This window comes from Hydra vulgaris, chromosome 04 (assembly GCF_038396675.1).
Source record: "Hydra vulgaris chromosome 04, alternate assembly HydraT2T_AEP".
In the NCBI taxonomy this organism is placed as follows: Eukaryota; Metazoa; Cnidaria; class Hydrozoa; order Anthoathecata; family Hydridae; genus Hydra; species Hydra vulgaris.
In genome coordinates, this window is record NC_088923.1 from 3,552,725 (window position 1) to 3,579,719 (window position 26,995).

Consider the following 26,995-nt stretch of genomic DNA (forward strand, 5'->3'; position numbering starts at 1 on the left):
CTTCTACGAGCTCAAGATCTTGTCTGCATACAAAACATTGGACCGTCAAACAACAACATCAAAAAACTTGCATCTACATTAAACCAAGTCACAAATAATGGAGTTAAGCGCCAACTTTTCGTTGCAGTTGCTGAGGATGTTCCTGAAAATTATGATAACCTCAAAAGCATCTTGTCTTTAATTTGTCCAAGTGGGGTAGATTTTTCTTTGTCCTGTGACATGAAGTTAGCAAACCTTGTTTGCAGGCTTCAATCCCATGCCAGCTCTCACCCATGTACCTGGTCTGATGTGGATCACCGTAACTTGTCACAATGTGGAAAACTCCGCACTTTTGGCTCAATAAGAAAGCACTTTGCTTCATTTCAAGATTCAGGTCTGGACCACAAGAAGGCCAAGCAGTTTCAAAATGTTGTTCATGATCCACTCTTAGATGTGTATGACTCTACTTTTATTCTTGACAAGATCCCACCCATGGAACTTCAACTTTTACTTGGTGTGGTGAACCATTTGTTTAAAACACTTAAAGAAACCTGGGATAAAGCTGATGAATGGCCAAAAGCACTTCACATCAAGCTGCAGTCATTTCATGGAGGCCAGTTTGCTGGCAATGAGTACCAAAAACTTTTGAAACATGTTGATCTTCTTCAAAGATCTGCTGAAAAAGACTCAGCATTACAAGTTTTTCCATGGATTGATACACTCAGAAAGCTTGATGCAGTTGTGTCCTCTTGTTTTGGAAATCAGTTGCAGAGTAACTATGCTGAAAAAAACACACAGTTCAAAATTCCTTCCTTTATTTGCCAAAGGCAAGTGTGACCCCTAAAGTCCACACCGTTTTCTTTCATGTCAACGAATTCATTGATCACAGGAAGGAATCTCTTAGCAAGTACAGTGAGCAGGCCACAGAGGCATTGCATCACAACTTCAGGACACATTGGGAAAGATACAAGAGACCAATAGACCATCCAGAATATTTGTGTAACCTACAAAATTCTCTTGTTGATTTCAACACCAAGAACTTGTTAAAGGATTGGCTCCTCTTGAAAACCTGTTGAAATTTTTAAAGAAAATCATCATTTTGAATTTAAAATTCTAATTAAAATTAAAGGAATGCACTGTTTGTTTTTTGAATTTAATATGCGGAAAGCACAGTGAAGAAATTTTTGATTACATAAGAAAAAATAACCTTGTATTTATTGAGAATAAAATGTTCAGTAAAGCAAAAATTATTTTATTATGATTCTCAAAGCAGACAGCGTACAAATTCTGACTTATTTTTATGTTTTTTATTAAAAAGATAAAAAATGTTACATTTCCAGCATTTTTCAACTTTTTTGACAATGCCGAAAACTTTAAAGTGAATTTTTTTTCTCGGACGGTCATAAAAGATTTCAATTTTTGCATTTTACATATAAGGAAGGTGTGTATATTGTTCCCACCAAAGGGTTTTTCCGGTGCTTTTCGGAGTAATTATTCGCATTTTCGAACAAGTGTGAACCATTAAAACCATTAAAACTGTTAAAACATCACTTTTCAAACAATGGTTACCTTTTTATTAGTCATTAACCTTTTGTTAAATAATTTAATAACTTTTTTATTAAATTTTTGCTATTGCCTATTTTGTCGTAATTATTAAAAAATTGAAATTTTTATCTAATTACTGCAGAACTTTAGCATATAAAATTAAATAAGTTTTTTTAACCCAACTAATGATGACTATAAAACAGTCAAACAAATATTGTTATTTTATTTGTTACAATATTGTTTTTTCAAATTAGTCAAGAGAATAAACTTTGTCTTATTTCTCAACTGTTTTGAATTAGCAGGAGATCACTTAGAAAACTTATTATTGCTCTGTTCTTTTATAAACTTTGAGCACTCTATATTGTAGAATACATTTTGAAATTATTTATATATATATATATGTATATATATATATATATATATATATATATATATATATATATATATATATATATATATATATATATATATATATATATATATATATAATATATGACTTTTAAATTTAATTTTTATATCTCAAAACCATAAGTATGATTAATCATTATGTAACTAAACTTACTTTTTTATTTGACTGCAGAAAAAAAGTTTTTAAATTGGGCAAAGACAAATGGTTAGATGTTATTTTGTTAATAGGGATAAGTAGGCTCAAGTTTTGTTAAATAATAATTATATGGTTATGTTTTATAATAAATGAGTATATAAGCATATAGTTTTACCATATCAAAACCCATGTTACTTATCAATATGAATGCTTTTAAGCAGAAATTTAATATTAATGATACTCTCAAAGGTGCTTACTTAATGCATGAAAATGAACTATAAAATTAAGGTATTGTGTTACAAAAAAAAATCTATAACTATTCAAATAGAAATTTTTTTAAAGAATGCATTTTTTTGAGCTTTTTATAAATTAAAAAACATATCTTGAAGCACTTAAAAGCATACCTAAAACTGTTTCATTGATTGTTTCATGGAAGGCCAGGTTAGATCAGATTTAAAATCATCAAGATAACTTGGCTACTGGTAATATGTAATCCAGTACTAACTATCCCAAATCCTTTTATAGAATTGCCAGCTTTATAGAGTTTGATTTTCTTGGCAAAGGCAATGACAAAAAAACTTTCACTTAAAACTTCCTTGCGGAGGGGCTATTGGATAAGTAAAAGCTAGAGATGGTGTCTCAATAAAAATATTCATTTCAAGCAGAGGAATATTTTTATTCATATGCCCAAACATTCCAAAGGATAATGAGTGTTGGATCTTTTTGATTCTACTTACAAAATTTTACTTGCTCTTCATGTTTTCTTCTAATGAGAGAACAAATCTAAAGCTCAATATAATGGTTCTGAGGTCGACTATTAGTTAGGTTTTTTTAAACTCTGTGTAAGCTCTCAGAAACCCTGAATCCATCAATACCGTAAAAATATCCAAGTAATAAAAGTGCCTTTTTGTGCATGAATGTTGAATTCACACCAATTTGTCGAGAAATCAGATTTAAATTCTCTAACTATTTTTTCATGTGTTTCTCCACACCATTACTTCACTCTATCACCTTTCTTTTTGTTCTTTATCATTCTCCTACTTCTCAAAACTGCATTATTTTAGATGTAATTTATGATCAAATTGAAGGAGCCTGATCTCTTCATCCATGAGACAATATTACCTTCATCAGCAAATTCAATGCTCATCTCACGGAATGGCTTGGATCTAACACCACTGATCCTGCAGACACAAAAACTTATAACTTAACGAGTGATGCGGAAGTTATCGGACATATCCTAATTTAATTATTTGAGCATAATAATTAGTTTTTGTGGTTTTATGCATAGACATTAACGTTCTATAAAATATAAATTTTATTATTTGAAACACAATTATTTAAAATGAGGTTAAATACAGCTGAATGAGAATCTTTTCGAAAGCGACTAAAAATGTTTTTTGTAAATAAACCTAATATAAAAAAAAAAAATCGTAAATCATTTTGAAAAGGAAGGATTTGCTCAAAGTACAATATATGATAACCTAAAAAGACTTGAAACTGTTCAATTGTTTTCTGATAGAAAGCACCCTGGTTGTCCGACATCCTGGACTAGAAAAAAGAAAGCCGAATTAATGAGACTTGTCAACAATCGAAAAGGGGTCAGTCAGAGAAAAATAGGTATTGAATTCGGTGTAAATCAATTGACAACTGGTCGTCAGTTAAAAAAATGAATATTAAATATAGAAAACGTGAAAAGACTCCAAAATACACTATAGAACAACAAATAAAGGCAAAGAAAAGAAGCAGGAAACTAGTCAACCAACTCTATAACACAAAATCGCTTCTAGTCATCGATGACGAAAAATATTTTTGTTTTGCAGGGGACAACATGCCTGGAAACTCTGGATACTACACAAACAACAAAAAGACATGCCCAGCAAGTGTTTGTTTTATAGGAAAAGAGAAATTTCCAAAAAAATTATTAATGTGAATAGCCATATCTGACCGTGGTATGCCTGAGCCATTGTTTCGCACTTCCAAGGCTGTAGCGATCAATTCATCAATCTCTATTAATGAATGTTTAGAAAAACGACTTCTTCCATTTATTCACAAGTATCATGGAGACTTTAACTATTTGTTTTGGCCAGATTACGCAAGTTCTCATTATTCTAAAGATTCTCTAAATTGGATGGACCATTATGTCTATTACGTTGATAAAGAATCCAATCCCCCAAATGTGCCTCAAGCACGACCAATTGAAAATTTTTGGGGACATTTGGCACAGAAGGTTTATGAGGGAGATTGGCAAGCTTCAACAGAGCAAGTTTTGATTGATCACATTAAACTAAAACCACAAGAAATTGATTTAAACTTTTTACAGTTGCATATGAAAGGCGTCAGAGCAAAATTGAGATCAATTGCAGATGGTGGTGTTATTTCATATAAAAAATAATATATTTTTATTAGAAGATAAATGCTTTATTTAAAAAAAATATAATAGTAGTTTGTCTTTTTATTTATAAATAAGATATTGACGTTTTTATTTTGTCCGATAACTTCCGCATCACCCGTTATTTGTATCTGAATCTTTTATTTAGATAGTTATTTTTGTGACACATTTTCCAGTTAACCCTAATCAATTACTTTCACTGCTGGACTTACGCTTGTCTCTGACCCTAGTTATGTTCAGTTACTTTTTTTTCTCCTTAAGGTGGTACTAACCATGAAATGATCTCTATAAACCTTGTATCTTATACTTCATCTTTGTACTCACCCTATCTTCGTAACTACTACCTCAAAGTTGGTAGTACATTGTACTACCTAATACTAGACAAAATAGTTGGAAAATCTTCAGCAGTGTCATTAACAAAGGTAAGTAGAACATTCTATCTCAAAATCATGGGTATGATCTTAATAACTTTCCAAAAGATATGGCAGAACTATTTTTAAAGAACTTTTTCTTCTAGTTTAAGCCTGCCTTTTCTATCTAGTTTGAATCTGTATGGCCATACTCTGCTCAAGACTCAAATTTATACATATGCCTTGACAAAAAGTTCTTTTTTCAATTGCTAAGAATATAAAGCCAAACTTGAACTCTTCTTTAGGTCTTTTAGAATTATTATTTACTACTGACCTCTTATGGAAATAATTTATACAATCAATTACAAAGTTAGTATCTTCAAATGTGGCTTCCCTTCATTGTGTTTGCTATTATCCTACTTCTGATTTCATTTTCTACCTCACAAATGTCATGAAATCTCGTATCTCATCTTAAAAATTAGGCTGTCCTGACTTGCGGAGAATTTTTACTAGTATTAATAATAAGAGAAAATATTTAATTCCACCTCTCTGTATAGTTCAGACTTTGTCACCTCACCTAAAGACAAAGCTGAATTGTTTGTTAAAATCTTTTCATCAATATCATCTCTTGATTCCACTAGTTCTGTTCTACCTGATAATTCCAACAAACAGTTTGATCCATTGCTTGACATTTGTATCACTCCAGCTTCTGTATCTAAAGTGATTTCCTGCCTAGACTCTTCAAGAGATTGTGGCCCGGACAACATAGCAGTTATTGTCTTGCAGAAGTGTTCTCCAGAGCTGTCGTCTATACTCTCAAAACTATTCAACAAGTGTTTATCAGAGTCTTGTTTTCCAGCCTACTGGAAAGCAGCATCTGTTATCCCTATATTCAAAAATTCTGGAGAGTGATCTGATTTATCTAAATACCGTACCATTAGTCTTCTTCTTATCATAAGCATGGTTTTTGAATCTTTAATTAACAAACACTTAATTTCTCATTTTAAATCCAATAACTTACTTTCTGACCATCAATATGGATTTCAATCTTTTTGTTCTACAGCTGATTTGCTAACAGTAACAACTGATAGGTTTTATCGTGCATTAAATAAAGGTGGAGAGGTTAAGGCCATCGCTCTTGACATTTCAAAAGCGTTTGATAAAGTTTGGCATGCTGGTCTTCTCCATAAGCTTTCTTCTTATGGTGTATTTGGCAACATCTTTAAGATTATTGAATCCTTCCTTTTCAATCGTAGTATAAAAGTTGTCCTCGATGGACAGCACTCTTTTTCTTATTCTGTAACTTCAGGGGTTCCTCAAGGTTCTATCCTTGGCCCTATACTCTTTTTAATTTACATTAATGATCTTCCAAATATTCTCACATCTAAGGTGGCATTGTTTGCTGATGATACTACCATTTATTTTTGTCGTGATAAGAAACCAACACTCTCTGATTGCGTGGAGGGGGCATTTGAGCTTGAAAAGGATCTTACTTCTGCTTCAGAATGGTCATTTAATCAAGTCTTATCCTTTTTCTGTAACTATTCCTAAGTGCTCCAAAACGCTTATTCGTCTAGTTTTTTTCCTCAAACATCAGCTTTTTAGAATTCGCCTCCTTCATCTTGCTTTCCTGATTCGTATAATTTGCAATCCTTTAAGTCGTCCATCAATCATTATCTTGCTCTACAATCTTAATCTTTTCTCTTTCAGTAAATTCCAACTTTAATTAGTGGCTGCTTGCAGCCTTGTAGGAAGCAAAGATGTTTAAAAAAAACAAAAAAAAATCTCTCATTCATCCTTGTATGAAATAGTTTTACTATATTAGGGCTAGTTTTTATAATGATGTCTTTTCTCTTTAAGACAAGGTCCAAAAATATATTGTAAAAGTAACTAGATATGTTCTGGCTGTCAAGCTTGAGACATTCTTCCATCCTTGTAAGGTTGCATTTCTTTCTTTTTCCAATAAATACTGTCATGCTTACTACTCAATAGAGCCATTATCTCAAATTCCATCAATTTAAAACTTATTCAAGCCTAACTCATCATTTTTCTGTATCTGTTCCCGCATGCTCAAAAAAGTTTTATTTATCTACTTTTTTTCCCACTACTTCTATGTAACTCACTCCAATCTTTACTTTTCTCCCATTTTTATGTCCTGATTCATATAACAAATAAAGATAGATAAAAATTTATTACAACAAGATTAAATTACATGTTATAGAGAGCAAACAGGTTCAAAAAATGGACACTGACAGTATGTCTCTAAATAATTATAAAAACAATGTACATAATAAACAAATTTAGTTAATGAAATACACATTCAAGATTTTATTCATTCATTTACTTTATAGAAGCAGTGTTTTTCAAAATTGTCACATTATCTGAAACAATCAATATAACTTGATTTTCTTTAATACCCCACTTGTGAAGACATTTCATTAAACATTTAGCAAGCATCTAACCTGTGGGCAAATTTTTGGGTTTCTGTAGAGTTTAGGTTTGTTGGGTTTAATCAAATTTAGGCATTTGGGATTTGATTAATGATAATGTCATAAAAACAGGCAGATATTTCAAATATAAATAGATAACAATTATTGGAATAAGATTAAAATTACATGTTCTTATGGACATACAAGTCCAAAACATGGGCACTGACAGTGTGCCCCTAAATAAGTATAAAAGCAATGTACATAATAAAAAAAAATATATATACATTCAAGATTTTATTCATTCATTTACTTCGAAAAAGCAGTGTTTATTGATATTGAAGGATTTTTTTTTTTTTAACATACATATGTTTTCTCTGTTTACAGCTTCGGATGTCAGATTGTTCCAAATATTAGCAACGCATTTAGAAAGACAATATTCGTAAACATTGAGTTGCCATCAAGTATGAATGCGGATATATTTATTTGTCAACCTCGAAAAATGAACTTTTAACTATACAAACCAAATTATGCATAGTTTTGAAACATATAAATAAATCATGCTTTATACATCTGAGCTCAAGAGAATCTAAACCATGCACGACTAATATCTAAACGACTATAATAGCTCAAACAACTAAGATTAGCTTTTTTTTTTTTGTGAATCATTTTTGAGTATTTTCAATAGACTTTATTCCCATATTTTGGTGTGGCAACCAAACTGGAGAGCAATATTTAATAATTAGTCTTGTATAAATGGTGAATTAATTAGTATTAAGATACTAGGATTAGAAGTTTTAAAACATTTTAAGAATAAGTAATTTAGCATGGATATTTCTGGCAATGTGTTTTTAGTAGTTTAAGCAGAAATCTATAGTTACTCCAAGACCTTTTGGGTTAGATGACTAACCTAAAATATAATCACATAATTTGAAGTTACGACTAACACTCTGATGCATTGAAGCAAGTGCTAACCTGTGAGCAAATCACTTATTCAACAATATGTGAGTTAAGAAATCTTTCCATGAATTGACAAATAAAAGTTAAAGAGATGGCTATAGTTGTTATGATCTGATGAAGCTCCTTTTTTAAAAAACTAGAGCAACAAAAACCTGGCATCATTGATTAGGCAAAATAAAAAAATATAGGAAAGAGAAAAATATAAAACAAGAGCTAACTTTTTAAGAATTATATTATGTATAACAGCAGGTCCGTATCAGAGGGCTGTATATATACATATATGTATATATATATATATATATATATATATATATATATATATATATATATATATATATATATATATATATATATATATATATATATATATATATATATATATATATATATATATATATATATATATATATATATATATATATATATATACAACCCGTAGATGATGTCCGAAAGTTTTTTCCATATTTTGTTTACAAAAAGTAAAAATTAAAATGCAGGACCGGAATTATTTTTTTTTATTAATTGAGAGACTGCCTGCCCCAACCAAACCCTCAGTTGATGTAGCAACACTCCTTTGCGGGTCAGGCTAAAAGATAGTAGATGTAGCAGCACTCCCTTGCGGGTCAGGCTATTTGTCAGTCGATGTAGCAGCACTCCCTTGCAAGTCACGCTATTTGTCAGTCGATGTTGCAGCACTCCCTTGCGAGTCAGGCTATAAGATAGCCGATGTAGCAACACTCCGCGCATGATTTACAGTAAAAAAAAATTAAAATAAAAACATTTTATTAAAAAAATTAAAAATAAAAACATTTTATTAAAAAAAATAAAAATAAAAACATTGTTTATATTATTAAAAACATTCAGAATGTTTTTAAAACATTCTGGTCAATTAAATTTGCGTTTTTGTGGTTTTTTTAAAAAACAATTTATTTGTAATTAAATTAATGGTTTTTACTTTCGTCCAACACGCAAATGTTGGACGAAAGTCAAAAGTAATTAAAAGTGACGTATGTGTTGGCGTAAGAATCACTTTTTTCCTTCCGCTCTTCCCAAAGACAACAAACTATAGATCTATAAATATATATACATATATTTATATATATATATATACATATATATATATATATATATATATATATATATATATATAATATATATATATATATATATATATATATATACTTATATATGCATGTATATATATACATAATATATATATATATATATATATGTATATATATAAACATAGATGTGAAACTCTGTTTATATATATATATGTATATACATAAACATAGGTGTGATACTCTGTTTATATATAAACAGAGTTTCACACCTATGGCAATCATTAGATATTACATATAATTTCAATGATAAAAAAATTAATTTACAAAAATACTAAGCAGTATCTGCTTTGATGATGTTAAATTTATTTATAAAAAATTCGATTTTATGGCAAACTTTTGATACTAGCTAATTTCTTTTGTTAAATAATTTCATTCTTAATGTTATTATGTGATAGTTTTCAGTTAGGCAAAGGTTGCAAGATTTTCCTCCCAGTTTAAACGGTTGCGGTTTGTCAATTATTATTCATTTAATAATAGGATTTGTATATCTTTTTTTTTAATTTCCCACATAAACTTGGAAAGCTCTGTTGAATTTGCTTTGCCTTTGAATAGGAATGAGTTTTTGTAATTGTACCAACGGTCTTAAAAAATATTTTTTCTAAGACCAATATAATCGAATCTGCTATCTTGTGGTGAAGTTTTTACGTTACAGCAGTATACTATGTTTTTTTAAAGGCATTTTCCTTCCAATGGGCATTATGAAGTTTGTCAGCAGTTGTATTGCTGGTTGGTTGAGGTGTTTGTACCAGATAAAAAATTTTTATTGTGAACAGTGATAATATTTTTGTTGTTAAGAAAACAGCTGTAGCTTGCTTTTAAGTTGTTTTTGTTGAAGAGTTCATAAAATTTATGAGAGTTTAGAAAGTTTTTTTCAACTAAATTTAAGAAATTTCTTGCAACATTTGTTCTTACATTAAGTGCAAAAAAAGGATTAAACCATAAAATGTTACAATCTTGTTTTTGATTCTGCTGCAGTATGATTTGGTTTATAACAGATTGTTTCTTGATAACCATTAGATGCCGAGACGTTATCATAAAAAAGTGCAGATTTGTCAAAAATGTCTTTGATGGATGAAATATTGTTAATTCATTAAGATAACATAGTTGGTATAGATTTGATAATATTAACGGGTGATGTGGAAGTTATTGGACAAATCCTAATTTAATTATTTGAGCATAATAATTAGTTTTTGTGGTTTTATGCGTAGGCATAAACGTTCTATAAAATATAAACTTTATTACTTGAAACACAATTATTTAAAATGAGGTTAAATGCAGCTAAACGAGAATCTTTTCGAAAGCGACTAAAAATGTTGTTTGTAAATGAACCTAATATAAAAAAAAATCGTAAATCATTTTGAAAAGGAAGGATTTGCTCGAAGTACAATATATGATAACCTAAAAAGACTTGAAACTGTTCAATCGTTTTCTGATAGAAAGCACCCTGGTTGTCCGACATCCTGGACTAGAAAAAAGAAAGCCGAATAAATGAGACTTGTCAACAATCGAAAAGGGGTCAGTCAGAGAAAAATAGGTATTAAATTCGGTGTAAATCAATCGGCAATTGGTCATCAGTTAAAAAAAATGAATATTAAATATAGAAAACGTGAAAAGACTCCAAAATACACTATAGAACAACAAATAAAGGCAAAGAAAAGAAGCAGGAAACTAGTTAACCAACTCTATAACACAAAATCGCTTCTAGTCATCGATGACAAAAAATACTTTTGTTTTGCAGGGGACAACATGCCTGGAAATTCTGGATACTACACAAACAACAAAAAGACATGCCCAGAAAGTGTTTGTTTTATAGGAAAAAAGAAATTTCCAAAAAAATTATTAATGGGGATAGCCATATCTGACCAAGGTATATCCGAGCCATTGTTTCGCACTTCCAAGGCTGTAGCGATCAATTCATCAATCTCTATTAATGAATGTTTAGAAAAACGACTTCTTCCATTTATTCACAAGTATCATGGAGACTTTAACTATTTATTTTGGCCAGATTTAGCAAGTTCTCATTATTCCAAATGTGCCTCAAGCACGACCAATTGAAAATTTTTGGGGACATATGGCACAGAAGGTTTACGTGGGAGATTGGCAAGCTTCAACAGAGCAAGTTTTGATTGATCGCATTAAACTAAAACTACAAGAAATTGATTTAAACTTTTTACAGTTGCATATGAAAGGCGTCAGAGCAAAATTGAGATCAATTGCAGATGGTGGTGTTTTTTCATATAAAAAATAATATATTTTTATTAGAATATAAATGCATTATTTAAAAAAAATATAATAGTAGTTTGTCTTTTTAATTATTTATAAGTTATTGAGGTTTTTATTTTACCCGATAACTTCCGCATCACCCGTTAGGAGGGTGGTTGGAATTAATGTTATTGTACAATGGATGGTCACCTGATTTTCTGTAGGGTTGAAAGGAACAATCTAAAAAATTACATGTAACATCTAAAATATTTACAAGCTTGAAGTTTGATTTTACTGTTAACTCTAGACTGAATTAATGCTTAAAAAGGTTGACAACATCACACTAAGCAATACGCAGATATTTTAGGCAAAACACTTGGTGTTATAAATCACTCTAGAAAGTCTTTGTGTTTTACTGATCACAACGCCATGTGGGTTAAGGTGACTCATACTTTGAAGTCCCTATGGAAAGTTTTGACGGGGAGAGCTGTGCGAGCTTGTCAATCTTTATACCATGCATATTATAAGCAACATGTACGGATTGCAGTCTAATGGATGGTAGAGAGATAATGGTTTGTTCTGCTTCATAAGGTCAGAGGACCAGAATCACAAAAAATTAAGAAAAATCTTGTCAACCTTTTTAAGGATAAATACAATCTAAAAATACCAGTAAAATCAAACTTAAAGATTGAAAATTTTTTAGGCGTTACGTTTAATTTATCGGATTGTTCCTTTTGATCATACAGAAAACCAGGTGGTCACCCATTTATATATATATATATATATATATATATATATATATATATATATATATATATATATATATATATATATATATATATATATATATATATATATATACACATATGTATATATATATATATATATATATACATATGTATATATATATATATATATATATATAATATATACATTTGTATATATATATATATATATATATAAATATGTATATATATATATATATATATATATATATATATATATGTATATATATATATATACATATATATATATATATATATATATATATATATATATATATATATATATATATACATATTTATATATATATATATATATATATATATATATATATATAAACATATTTACATACATATATATATTTATGCATATTTATATACATATATATATTTTTATGTATAAAAAAATGTTAAAAAATTAATGTGATAAATGCTATTAATATTTTGATTATCATTCGAATTTACCTCCCCATAGCCATGAATGCAACTGCAGTCAAGGAGGCTACTAAAGTTGCGCTTACAACCTTTCTCGACTTTCTAATTCCGAAACACAAACCTCAACAAACAAGGCTGCTGCGTGGAGAAACAAGTTGAGAGCAGTACTACCAGGGATGTGGTAAGCGCTTTATCCCTTAACCATTAACGCATTTTACCACACATTAAAATATATATTACACTAAAAAAATATGAAAAACTATTTTGAAGATGTTTTTTACAAAATCAATGGAATGGTTATTTCAGTTCCTTTTTTTTATATGCAGAACAATACGTTACTATATTTATATACACAAATATATGTGTGTGTGTGTGTGTGTGTGTGTGTGTGTGTGTGTGTGTGTGAGTGAGTGAGTGAGTGTGATTTGCTTAATGCTTATTCCCTAAACATGTTAAGCCATAAACTAAACTGTTTGTTTGTCTATATTATCTTATAAGGCTATAAACTAAAAATCAGTCTAGCTTTTAAGTTAAGATTTATATAATTTAAAAAATTTATTTTTTAAATACCTGTAGGAATAACAACAACTGGATGCATTCTTCTATCTAATAAAAGCAAAAAATAAATTATAGTCATTTTTTCATTTTGATTATTCTTTTTAGAATTGTTAATAATAGTAATCTGAAGTTAAAATTGTTATTATTAGTATTCTGAGTAAAGTCTTGTGAAAAAAATAAACTTACTTGAAATTCCGTTTATAAGTTTAAAATTTCTTATTAAGCCATATAGACTATCAGTCCATGGATCTGAAGCATATACCTTGATATCATACAAAATTTGAACTTGAGTGTAAACATTAGTAAATACAGTACTTTTATTGTATTTGATTTCAAACATATAAAAAGTTCCATTTAAAGTCTGACTAATCTCAATTGAAAACCAATTATTTTTGACAAATGGAAAACTAAAGCTTTTCTTTTCACTATAAACCCAGAGTGAATTCATTATAGTATATATCTTCAAAACAGTGTTACAAACATCTTTATTACTAATACAATTTGTAAAATGAATAATAGAATTTGGATTAACAGACATTGAGTATTTTATCAGAATATCTAATGAAATCAAATACTCATTATCTAGTATAGGTATCAAAGCAATGCCGTATCCTTTTAGTATTGGTATGGAAACACTACCAACAAAATAATCTGAAATGAAAAATTTAATATATGCAATTTCTATACATACACACATACATACATATATTTATATATACATAAAAATATACATTTAAATATAAAAAGTATATATATATATATATATATATATATATATATATATATATATATATATATATATATATATATATATATATATATATATATATATATATATATATATATATATATATATATATATATATATATATATATATTGTGACAATAGATTTGCAAACAAAGTTAACATTTACTACTTTTAAATTATTTTATATACAATGTAAAACAAAGATTTCATTGTCTTTATATTGAAGTTGAAAAATAAACACTAAAAAGTAAATTTGTTTAATAAGCTAACTCACAAGCACAACTTGCATTGTCCTCTTCTAATTTCCATCCAGCATTACATGAACAGAAATAACTACCATTGGTATTCCAACATTTTCCATTACTCCAGTCACATGGGGACTTCAAGCTAATACATTCATTAATGTCTACAAAAAGAAACTGAACAATATATGTATCCTATTTGTAAGTAACTCACATAAAATATATTTTATCTATGATCCATTATATGGTATTAATTCAAAAGATTTCTGTAATAATTAAACCACCATTTAGAAAATTAGACATTATTTAGGGGTGCATCATGATAGTTTAACCTATACATATTTATGCATGTACAAAAATTTGTGTAAAATATTAAAATATCAACATAGATAAAATTCAGGGTTCTCCTGGTAAAATATTTAAAAAATATACATAGTATTTATAATTGCATCTAATATACATATGAAATTAGGGTTAAATAATATAACATAATTGTTAGAGTTGATCCTGGAAACAAACTTTTAGTTAGTTTAACTTGACAAAAATATTATATGACTTAACAACTTAAAGACTTGAAGACTTAAAAAATATTATATGACTTAAATATTATATGACTTAACAATGACTTAACGAACCTTCTGAAAAACTGTTAATAAAATTAATAACAAAATCACAAAAGTTAAAATTTTTATTTTAATTTTTTTTGGCAAATTTTTTATAAACAATTTTTGAAACATAGCTAAATATTGCTTATAAATTCAAAAGGACTACCAGGGCAAGAAAAAAATCAAAATTGAACAACTATTGAATTTACCACCAATTTACCACAAACTATTGTTACTGACAGAATTGACTGAACTTTAGTTATTTAGTTAATTCAATGCTAAAAACAAAGTATTTTAAGGGTCATCTCAAATATCAAATGGTCCCCAGGGTACCACCTCAAATTTGCTTCAAATTTCGACCACCCACAGTATTTATGAAAGAAATACAAAGCTCACAATTTCAGCTTTATTGACCAAATTGTTCAAAAGTTAACGATTTATTTAATATTGACCGAAATCAAAAAAATTTAAGTACCTGGAGCTTACAGTAGATTTTTTTGATTTTTGACAGAGCATAACTTTGTAAATAAAAAACCTGATCATCTGAATTTTTGTATGGTAATAGTTTTTAACCCAAATAATCCAACTTTGTAGGTGTTTTTGAATGGCTTTGAGAAATTAATAAGTTATTGTACCCTAAAGTTGCTATAAAACCCAATAACAGAAAAATTTTTGGAAACTTTTATGTGCTGCAGTTCAATACCTATAGACAGGCAATACTAATTTTTTCCACTTTTATGAACTCAGAGCAACCACTTGTGAAAAAATTTAAAATTACGTGTTAAAAGTTAGTTAAACACTTGCATCAGCCTACTAAAATATCACTTTTTTTGAAAAATTTAAAAAACTACATACACTTTGCAGGCTTAGAAAATAGCGTAAACAGTTTAAATAAATTATGAACTTTTTTACTGGCAAGGTTCTATATATAGACAATCATCAAAAAATATTTAAAGACCTATACTCTATCTTATAACATAATTTTAGCATTTTGAGTGCAATCCTTTTTCAGTTTAAAAGGATACCTAATAGCGCAAGTTATATTATATTTCAAAAAATAAAAATAAAAATGCTAAAAGAAGAAGTGTATATAAACATGAAACACAAGTACATTAATTTCTTTATCTCTGATTTACATAACCCATAATACTATCATAATCATTATTAGCAAGTTAGTAGTCACAAGCACTTCGACCCTTAATGGATGGAGCACTTATTTGACATATTACTTTGTCAAATGGAACCCAACACTGACTTGATTGTGCATCATCAGTCCATTATAAATTTAATTTGTTTCTATGCATGAATTTACATTAACATCTTAGTTTTCATTACAAATCTTAAGCACAAGCCCTATGTACCATTCATCATCATAAAAGCATGCAATTTATTTACAAGGTTATGTGAAGGATCTTTTTTTGTCTCGTTATTATTATGCAGCTAATGGATATCATAGTCAGTATCGCAAGAGACTCTCCACTTGGTACAAAACTGTGATAGCATCTTGTGTCTGGGACTGTGCTCATCTCTTCATATTGTTTCTTTAGATTAAAATAAGTCTTATGGTTATTGATATCATCACTTAAAATATAAAATATGTTAACACCTTTTAGCTTCAGGTTTAGCAAGTATTTTTCTGATGCTATATCTTTTGGGTTTATATCCAATGCTGACGCTACTAGGTTAGTCATACTTGTTGCAATTTTTTTAGCTTTTTGCTTTCCATATCCTAATTTGTCATACTTACTTAAATTTTTGAGATACTTTGACATACTTCCAATAAAGACACACTCTAATTAAGATCTGTCTTATAAAGAACAAAATCTTCTTCAGCAGCTTCATCTTTTCTAACTTTTGTAATATTTTCAAGTTCATTTATACAATTAGTGCAAACTTTTTGACCAGTTTTGATCATAAGTTGATTTACAATTGATATGTTGACTTTACACAATCCCTTGATAATTTTTTCCTTGTGGACTTTAAATGGATCACAACAGTATTTTTTAAGTGCTTCATATCTAGAAATATAGGCTTTTTTGTGTTGAAATCTCCTCATTTGTTTCGAAAGTTTATTCTATCCTTTGAATCAAAACTTTAATATCAGTATCTTTTAGTCTTATTCTTCCTACCATTTTGCATTAAGACATTTTATAACAATCTTCATTTAATACTCTTTCCAAACAACATTTTTCTGTCATTTTTTAACTAAAAATATTAAAATCGATGTAATCATGTAACAAAATTACATAACATTAAAATCTAAAAAAAACAACTTTTTAATATTTTTCCAGTAATAAAATCAGTAAAAATAAAATCCCAAGTGAAAGTGTGTTTAAAACTGTCTAAAATGCAACCAATAAACTATTTCTACATATAACTATTTCTGCACACACAAGACTTTTTAGACATTCGTTTTTGCAATATTAAAAACTAAAATAATAAAATCCAGAAAATACTGTGCATATTTAGATTTTAATACAAACTTTCAAAGCAATTGAAATATTTTACACTCAAATTATACCAATGTGTAAACTATATCATCATAATTATATTATATGCATAAAACTAATCAAATACATATTATAAAACCATATCAAATGAATTAAATTAAGACACTGATAATGTTATTTTAGGGAAAACTGATTATATTTATTCAGGGAAATATTAAAAATATACATCTAAGTCATAGGGCTACAATCATGTCATAAGATAGAGTATAGGTCTTTTTTGGTAATTGTCTATATATAAAACCTTGCCAGTAAAAAGTTTCATAATTTATTTTAACTGTCTACTCTACTTTCTATGTTTACAAAGTAAATGTAATTTATTATATTTTTTTTTAAAAGTGATATTTTAACAGGCTGCTGCAAGTGTTAAAATAACTTTTCACAGATAATTTTAATTTTTCCACAAGTGGTAATTTTAAGTACACAAAAGTAACAAAAAATTGTCTTTTCTGTTGGTATTGAACTGTAGCACATTTAAGTTTGCAAAATTTTTTCTAATATAGTGTCATTTAGCAACTTTGAGGTACAAGAACTCAAAAATTGTTTAAAATCAGCCAAAAACACCTGCAAAAATAAATTATTTGAGTGGAAAACTTTTTATTTAAAACGGTATGATTTGTTAAAAATCAGAAAAATCTACTGAAAGCTCAAGATACTAAAATTTTTCTGATTTTAACCAATGTTAATTCAATTATACTTTTGAACTTTTGAATGGTTTTGTCAATGAAGTTATATTTCAAGATTGTGTTTTCCTTAAAAAAAACTATTGGTGGTCAAAATTTGAAGCAAATTTGAGGTGGTACCCTGGGCACTTTTAAAAAAACTAGCTGATTTCATATGGAATAACTTTTGTATAATAAGTTTAAATGATATACCAGTTCAAAGTTCAAAGTTTTCCAATTTTATTTAGTAGGGGTAGTTTTTACAATGTTATGAAACAACTGAAAAAAATAGAGAGTACTGTTTTTTCCACAAGTATTTCATCAAATCTTAAATAATTGCAACACCTCATTATTTTGTGTCCTTAAATATTTTCAATACCTTAAATACTTTTCAAGCATTGAAAAATCATTTTCTGTATGCCAGATATCCATATCTTTAAAAATCCACAAAGGAGGCTATATATTAAAAAGAAATATGGACTTGATTATGAGTTAAAGATATATCTGGACTAAGATTTGCCAACCTTTCTTATTAGTATCACCAACCTACCGTGTTATTTATTTAGTAGGACTACTTGCAACTTTATCTTTTGAATGCCTGAACCATGATTCTCTCTAAGAAAAAAAAAACATTGCAATACCAAGATGTTTCATAAGTTCTGTTTGATCAGCAATTATTTGATTTGAGCATAACTTCGAAAAACATCAGAAGCTGTCTTAGAAATTTTAGATCATTCTTTGGTGCATCAATAACTTATACTGCTGAATTAAATTTTGTTTTAGTAATATGCTCCAGTAACATGTTTCCTTACATTGTTTCAGTAATGTGTTCTAGTAATTTACTCCAATAAGTTGTTACATTATACTTTTCCAGTTAATTTTTTCATTATACTCTTCCAGTATATTGCACTATTATATTCTTCCAGTAAAAAAACTATTTCTTCCTTTATTATCTTCTGGATTCAGGCAGATGTGGAATTTTTAAAACAGCACTTTTACAAATTGAACCTAAAAATAATTTTAGGTTCAATTTGTAAATGTGCTATTTTTAATTGTAAACTTTTTTTATCTCACTCCAAAACCAAACTTTTTTTCATCTCTGCAAGAACAAATTTCTGGAGAAAAACTGTCTTTCATTCATTTTAAGAAACAAATGCAAAAAAATTCTTTATTCTCATATCACTGAATCTCCAGAAAATATATAATCTCCAGAAATTAGGTTCCTCAGACTCGGAAAATCTTTAACAATATCATTAACAACCGTTAACATTCCACCTCTCTGCATGAGTCTGATCCTACTACTTCTCCCTCCCTAAAATTGATCTTACTACTTCTACCACCCAAATTGAGGCAGGATTACCTGTAAAGAACATTTTCTCTAAGTTATCTCTTGGTTTGAATGACAACACTATTAAATTTTCACTTAGAATTTAAACACTAAGTTAATTTTTTCTGTACCTGTAAATTAAACACAAAGTTTATCCTATAGTTGCTGGATAATAGGAATTAATGAGAAAAATAAAACTTTAAAGGAAAAAATATAAAAAACCATACAACTCACTTATAGCTACCAAGAAATTTAATAAAATAATATGTTTTTCAAAAGTGCTTTATTGAGCCCACATCCAGGTTTGTATAAAACATAACATGATTGGAGCTATTGGTAAACACCCATAAATGAACTTATAATACTTTTATTATATAATAGATCCATTCAAAACTTTTTAAAATACCTTAAAAATGCACTGTAGCCACAACAAATTCATAAAATAAAGAAGTGTTTCTCTTTAAAAATAATATTTCCCTTAAAATTTGAACTAAAATTTTTTACAGAACTTTTGTGTGCTGGTTTGGACATTATTTACTAATTGTCTTGTGTAATAGTGTTTATTGCATAAATATTGAGACAAATTTTATTTTTTATTTAATTTGTATTTAAATATTACTATTTTTGCTAAGGACAAGACTCATTTTCATGCTGTTGGAATAACTTTTTGGTTAAAAAACAGTTTTTGTTGTTGAAATTATTACACTTTATAGCAATGTTTCATTAGACATTTTTCAAAAAAAAAAAAGGCATTTTGTTAGCAGAGTAAACCAAAATTTATTGGAATTATTGATAGTTTGCCATTAGATTTTACTCTATGATTGTGTCTTTTGAAGTTTATATGCTTTTGGTTCAGCAAATGTTGAATAATTTGTGTTATCACAAGCTAAAAAAGTAATTTATTCCAATGTTATTTCTTTTTTATCCAAAATTATAAAACTATAAAAATGGAGATAATTTTCAATTAGAATTTTCTACTTGTGGATAAACATTTTCTTATCAAAAATTTAATTTAGGATGAAATGTGACAAGTAGTCACCTGACCAGTGTTTGCTAGGATAAAAATAACAATTCTTCAATAACTAAAAGATACAAAAATGCAAATACCAACCCTACATAATAATAATAATAATATAATAATAAATATAATAATAACCTAAAAATAACTTCAAGTCCTTTCAAAAATTGTTTCGCAAATATCTTAACAAGGTTTAGCATGATGACCTACTAGGGCAACTTAATTTATAGAAAGTTTAAATTGCTTTTTCAAACACTGTGGATTTTAATTTAGAACTTCTTTGGGCAAAAATAGGGACTTGCAAGTCTGAATCTGCACCCATGGTGACACCTAAATGGTCAAACTAATGTCTATATAAATGTATATATATATATACATATATATATATATATATATATATATATATATATATATATATATATATATATATATATATATATATATATATATATATATATATATATATATATATATATATATATATATATATATATATATATATAAAAAACTAAAAAAACTAAAAAAAAGTAAAAACCAAAATCAAAAAAAAATAAATAATAGCAACATATTTGAAAAAATTATTAAAAGCAATCAAACAAAACCTTCACATTGACCAGATATATTATTAAAATTGTAACTAGTTGTACAGACTAGAAAAAAAAGTTTTATACTGTTTGAAAAATAAGCATGATTATATATAGTAAATTATGACAATTTAATTTACAAAGTAATAATTCTTAACTCAAAAGTTCCCATTTTCTTTAAATTCAATCATTATTATCAATTACCATGTTATAAAAATATAATAATAATATTAACATACAAAAAAAGTAATTCTTTTTAAACAATTTTTGCCCATCCAATACACATGTATATATATATATATATATATATATATATATATATATATATATATATATATATATATATATATATATATATATATATATATATATATATATATATATATATATATATATCTGTGTGTATGTGTGAAAATACCATATGTTATTTACTTTTTTTATATATATTTAGGCAAATTGTGGGAACCTTTCCCGTAAAAATTAACTTTATTTGGGCAGTTTTATGCATAAGAATTAGTTTGAAATCTAATTTTAAGCTTCATTTGTTTAAATAATGAGTCAATCAAACAACTAAATTTTACAAAAATTGTGTAAAATCTAGTTGTTTGATTGACTCATTATTCAAACAAAAAAGTGGATTGTTTGCCTTTTTTCACTCTTATAAGGTACAAACAGTCTTTTTTCAAAACTCTGGTGGTTACTACCAGATTTTAAAGTTTAAAGCGGATACAGAATTGTCTCAAAAAATGAGTTATGGTTGTCCTTCATTAATGTGACCATTTGAGGTTGTCTTTTATTAATATTTAACGTTTAGCAATTTGTTTTATGTATTTTTTCAATAAATATCTGTATTTATTTTATATTTATTTATCAATATTTTCAGTAAATAAAAATATAAAAACTAAAAGTAAAATAAAAAAATGTCTTCGAAGAAAAAGGCAAAACAAACTAGAAACAGATCAGAAATATTTTTTGTGAAGACAACGAGTAAGACTCTTCGGAGCAATAAGCTTCCAAATCATAAAAATATTTTGCAGTATTACCTACATCTTAAAAAGCTAAATCCAAAGGCCTGGCAAAAAGATTTAACTAAAAGCCTTGTTCTAACAGCCTAAAACTTGTTCTAACACTGCTAAATATAATTGAGTATGCGTTAAACAAGCTACAGAGGTTGACAGGTCTCTACCACTATTAGCATACAGAAATAATGTGTAAAAAAGACACATTATTCTAAGAATCAACCCAAATTGGAACAAAAAAGAAACCATTATAAAAATGGAAACAATGAAGAAGGTCAGTACTTTATATAACAGATTATTTTATAGCCATAGTTTAAACAGCTGTAAAGCAAGTCGATTATCCAGAAAAATCTCAGCTTAGAATAATAGTATTATGTTTAACTTGTACAGCTCCTGGTACCATACACAATAAGCAATTAATTAGTACCATAAATTAAACTGAAACTGTAAAGAATGAATCTTAATTTTTATGGCTGTTTCAAGTGCAGTACAGACTCAAAAAACCTGTACCTGTAATTCATGCCAGTTTTTTGATGAAAGGAATATACTTTATGAAGATGTTCCTTCTATTGAATAACATTCACAACCTGAGGGGTCAAGATAAAGAAATTAAAGATATGGTTTTCTTTACTGCAGTATTTTATACTAAATGGTTTCTCAGGGCAGAAACATCAGCAGTCGCTCCCTCTCATGTTTATTTACAGTAATTTTAATTATTACTTTTTGTACTCTTTTTTATAGTTTTTTTTAATTCAAAACAATTTAAAGATTAAATAAAAATAATACTTTTTAGTATTTTCCTATAAAGACAATTTCTTAGAATGTGAAAGCTCTGTGGGAGATGACAAGATTCTCTGATATCAAACCTGAGAAGGAAAACCTGTGATTGACTCACTGAAAAGACACACCTGGTTTATTGATCCTACTATTGCTGTTATGGCTCTAGTTGATGAAGAATTCCATGACCACCATGAGGTTGCTAAGAATCTTTATTCCATGTCTAAGACATGTTGTTCACAAGCAGCAGGTAGATCTTGAAATGCTGAACAATCTAGATTTTCTTCAGGATAAACCTCCTAGCTTGGTTTTACTTACAACTGAGCAAATTTGGTTTGTATTTTATCTCTTAAACCATGGGAAGGCAGAGTTGCAGTGGTTAAAGACACCAATGAGACATGGAACCTGAACAACTATTACCTGGAGTTTAAACATTATGTCAAAAATCTGTGTGAAACTTGTTCAAGTATACTTTCAAAAAACATTCAAAATTTCAAAGAGGAAATTAAAAGATTGTCTTACTTTTTACTTTTCTAAGTTTTTAACCTTGGAGAAAAAAAACAAAAAAGGAAAAAACACAACATTTTTGGAAAATGTAGTTGCTTAACAGGCTTGCAAAGCCGGAGCCAAAGCCGGGAGCCAAGGATCCGATAGTTTTTGCAGGAGCCGGAGTCGGAGCCAAGAAAAACTAGTGGATCCCGGCTCTCAAAAAAACTTTGAACTGAACAAATATTTTTTCTTTTTTAATTTTAAAACAATTTTTGAGACATTTTTTTGGTGACCTCTGCACTTCATTCAAGAAACTTAAAACTCAAAATTTTCTAAGTCTCTAACAAATCATTTCATATACAATAAAATGACTAACAAGTTTAGTCTAAAATGGCTGCCACCATATAATTGTTGATATTGTATTTTTAAATTCTTATTCTTGTGAAATGAATGAAGTGCCATATTTATTCTTATCTTCTGTCATTTTTTTTATTTCAAAATTATTCAATGACCCAAAAAAAATCTTGTTTTTTTCTCCAGCAATATTTAGATAAAGTTGAATATATATTTGGAATTTTTCCGCGATTTCTGTTATTTGTAAATTGCAACCACGAGTGATAACGTAGAAGACAAGAGGTTATATGATGAACTGAAATGGTTTGCTTATTGTGAAGAGGACGATGTGTTTTTTTATCAAGTTGACATTAGTGTAGGGGAGGAAGTTGGCAAACTTAGCGGTGTAACATGCAAAATGCAGTATGAGGGAAAAGAGAAACGGAAAAAAAAACCCACTTCCAACATGAAACGCCATTTTTATCAACATTCGACACTTTTGACAAAAATTGTTGAGGCAAGAGAGCTGAAACTGAAGAAAGAGAAGGCCAAAAAGCAAAAGAAACGCACCTCACCCGTTTTTGGAGAAAATCAGGGTTCGACTAGTGAGACAAGAAAAGTACAAGCACCCATCGATCACTTTCTCAACAAAGTTACCATCACAATTTTGAAAAAGGACTTCAAGAAAGGCATGAACATGATGATTCTGCAAAACAGCGTTCCCTTTAACCTATTCAGCAGTGAAGGAATCAAGATTTTGACTGGCGATTTGGCAAAACATTTTGGCTTGAAAGTCAACTGGGATTCTGCTCGAAGTCAAATCATGGCTTTAGCTCAACAAAAGCAGGCTGAGTTAAAAACCAATCTACAGGGAAAGCTGGTTTTTCTGAAAATCAACAATTTTCTGAAAAGAAATTCAAGAATCTCTTGAAGGCGTGCTTGAATCATATGGCATCAGGAGAGAAAATGTCCTCGAAATTACAACTGATAACGGATCGAATATGGTTGGAGACTTTGGTAAGACAGATAGAGAAGGTGACGTCACTGACAAGATTGCTAGAGAACTTGCTGGCATCGAAATCGAAGAAGAACTTGAGGTTGAAATTGAATGTGATCTGCCGGATGCTAATATCACTGACAACGACATGTTTGAACAGCAGAGGCCTTCCTTCAACGAAATATCAAAAAACATGAACACCGTTAATCTGCAATGTTGTGGTGCTCACACCTTGCAGCTGGCTGTTAAAGACAGCTTGAAAAAATGAGGTATTAAGATTCTGGTTGGCAAAGCTCGAGATGTAGCAAAAGCTTGTTGAACAATGAAAGCAAAAGAATTTTGCAAACAACTTAAAACTAAAAAGGTACATACAATATAATTGCAAATCGCAATAAATGAAAATGTTTAAATGAATATTACTAAAAATCTGACAAATGTTAAATTCAAACTTGAGTTTGAATTTAACATTTGTCAATTATGCGTTTTCGAATGAAAGTCTGAAAGAGGAGCCAATTTCTGGTGAATTCAAGACGTCTGATTTTGGGAAGAATATCAGGGATTCAATGGTGCATAAGAAATCACTTTTGTTTGATAATCCTTTTTTTGTGCTGCTGTCTTTGTAGATGTGCAATATCAATGCTTTCTTGGAGAAGAGCAACAGGTTTTTATCTCAGTTTTCAACCTATTATTTTTTTAAATGAAAATTGGAATTTGAAGTTACATACTTTTATTGAAAATCAAAATACTGTTTCATTTAACTTTACTTTTTGACATTCTACTTTCCTCACTGCAAGAATATGATAGATTATAATTTGTTTGAAATTTAAAAACATTAAAAATGCTTTACAATATTTCAGTTGATTGCTGAAGACACTCTGTGGAAGATCCAGAAAAAGCTCAATGAGCAAAAGAAGTTCGAAATCGAGGGGAGTGGAATTGGTCGTCATAGAAATGACTCTAGCGAGAGTACTGGAAGCGGTTTGGAAAATGAAAAGGAATCCGAGAAATGAGTCCCAGAAAAAGGATGCCACTTCGAATAGAATGTGCTCAAAAGCAAAAAAGCGAGCAGTGCAGCCAAGACGTTGTTAGTCATAAACAATTGGAGGAAAAAGAATTCCGAGAGGCTATTCAAAGTTTGCCAAAGCTTGCTCAACAGATAATGGTTAGCATGGTTTTTCTTCGAATGAATAAAGAGTACATTTAACTTTTGAGTGTGTCTTGACAGAAAAAAACAATGAGAAAATGTTTTGAATTTGGAATTTGATGCTAAAAAAGTTTGTTGAAAAAATTCTGTAGAAATGACCAGGCAAAGGCATAAATTTGCAAGTACGAAATGAAAGGGTATATGAAAGGGACTGATTCTTCAAAAAAATGTAATAGTTTATTTTTCATTCATTAAAAAATTTATGAATAGACGGCAAGGTATACTTATAAATCGGACCTGAATTTTTGCTGGGAGCCAGAGCGGAGCTGTGAAAAAAATTGGGCGACATTGGATTTCATATTAAATCTTAAGCATAATTAGTCCACAGTAAAAGTCCCAACATTTTGCCTAAAAATAGGCTCAAAAATGGCCAAAAAATGGACTTTAGGCTCATTGTGGGCCCTGATATAGTGGTCCAAATGTGATATAAGGAAAAAACTTGTATAGTAGTATATAGAGTGGGGCACCATATGTTAATTTAAATTTTGAAACATCCTAATATATATATATATATATATATATATATATATATATATATATATATATATATATATATATATATATATATATATATATATATATATATATATATATATATATATATATATATATATTGTATATATATATATATATATATATACATATATATATATATATATATATATATATATATATATATATATATATATATATATATATATATATATATATATATAAATGTATAGAAATTTTCTCCATATAAAATCAGCTTATAAAAAATTCTAATGCAATATATACCTAGATAAACACAGAGGTCATTCAATATTATGAATCCATCTGATCCATATAATGTTATCTAAAGTTTTTATAGAAAATATATGTAAACTATTTATATTTATTTATAAATGTATTAAATGTATATAGAACCCTACACATTAAGGATATTTACTAAATGCCAAAATACATTTAGTCCACAATAAAATCTTTTTGTTTTGTACTACCTAAAAAAGTTTTTATATGTAGAGATCATCCACAAAAAGTTTTGGCAATAAAATTTCCAAAATGTCTCTACAAAAGCTAATTTCTTTTTTGTATATTCAAAATATATAAATTTTGCATAAAGAACATTTTACTCTGGTAATTTCACTTTCTTTTTTTTTTTTTGCATTTTTCAACATGGTTTATAATACTGTATTGCTAATAATTATAA

At 28.2% G+C, this 26,995-nt stretch overlaps 1 protein-coding gene across 2 annotated transcripts in view; it reads right to left on the reverse strand.

Moving 5' to 3' along the window:
- LOC136079519 (uncharacterized) overlaps window positions 1–26,995 on the reverse strand; it is a 226,572-nt gene that overhangs the window by 124,273 nt on the left and 75,304 nt on the right. For both annotated transcript variants that reach the window (XM_065795263.1, XM_065795264.1), the window contains 5 exons: window positions 26,584–26,641; window positions 21,006–21,053; window positions 14,317–14,448; window positions 13,481–13,945; window positions 13,307–13,342 (listed from right to left, as the gene is read on the reverse strand). In XM_065795263.1, coding sequence (XP_065651335.1) covers window positions 13,307–13,342; window positions 13,481–13,945; window positions 14,317–14,448; window positions 21,006–21,053; window positions 26,584–26,641 — 739 coding nt within the window. The remainder of the gene's footprint in view (window positions 1–13,306; window positions 13,343–13,480; window positions 13,946–14,316; window positions 14,449–21,005; window positions 21,054–26,583; window positions 26,642–26,995) is intronic.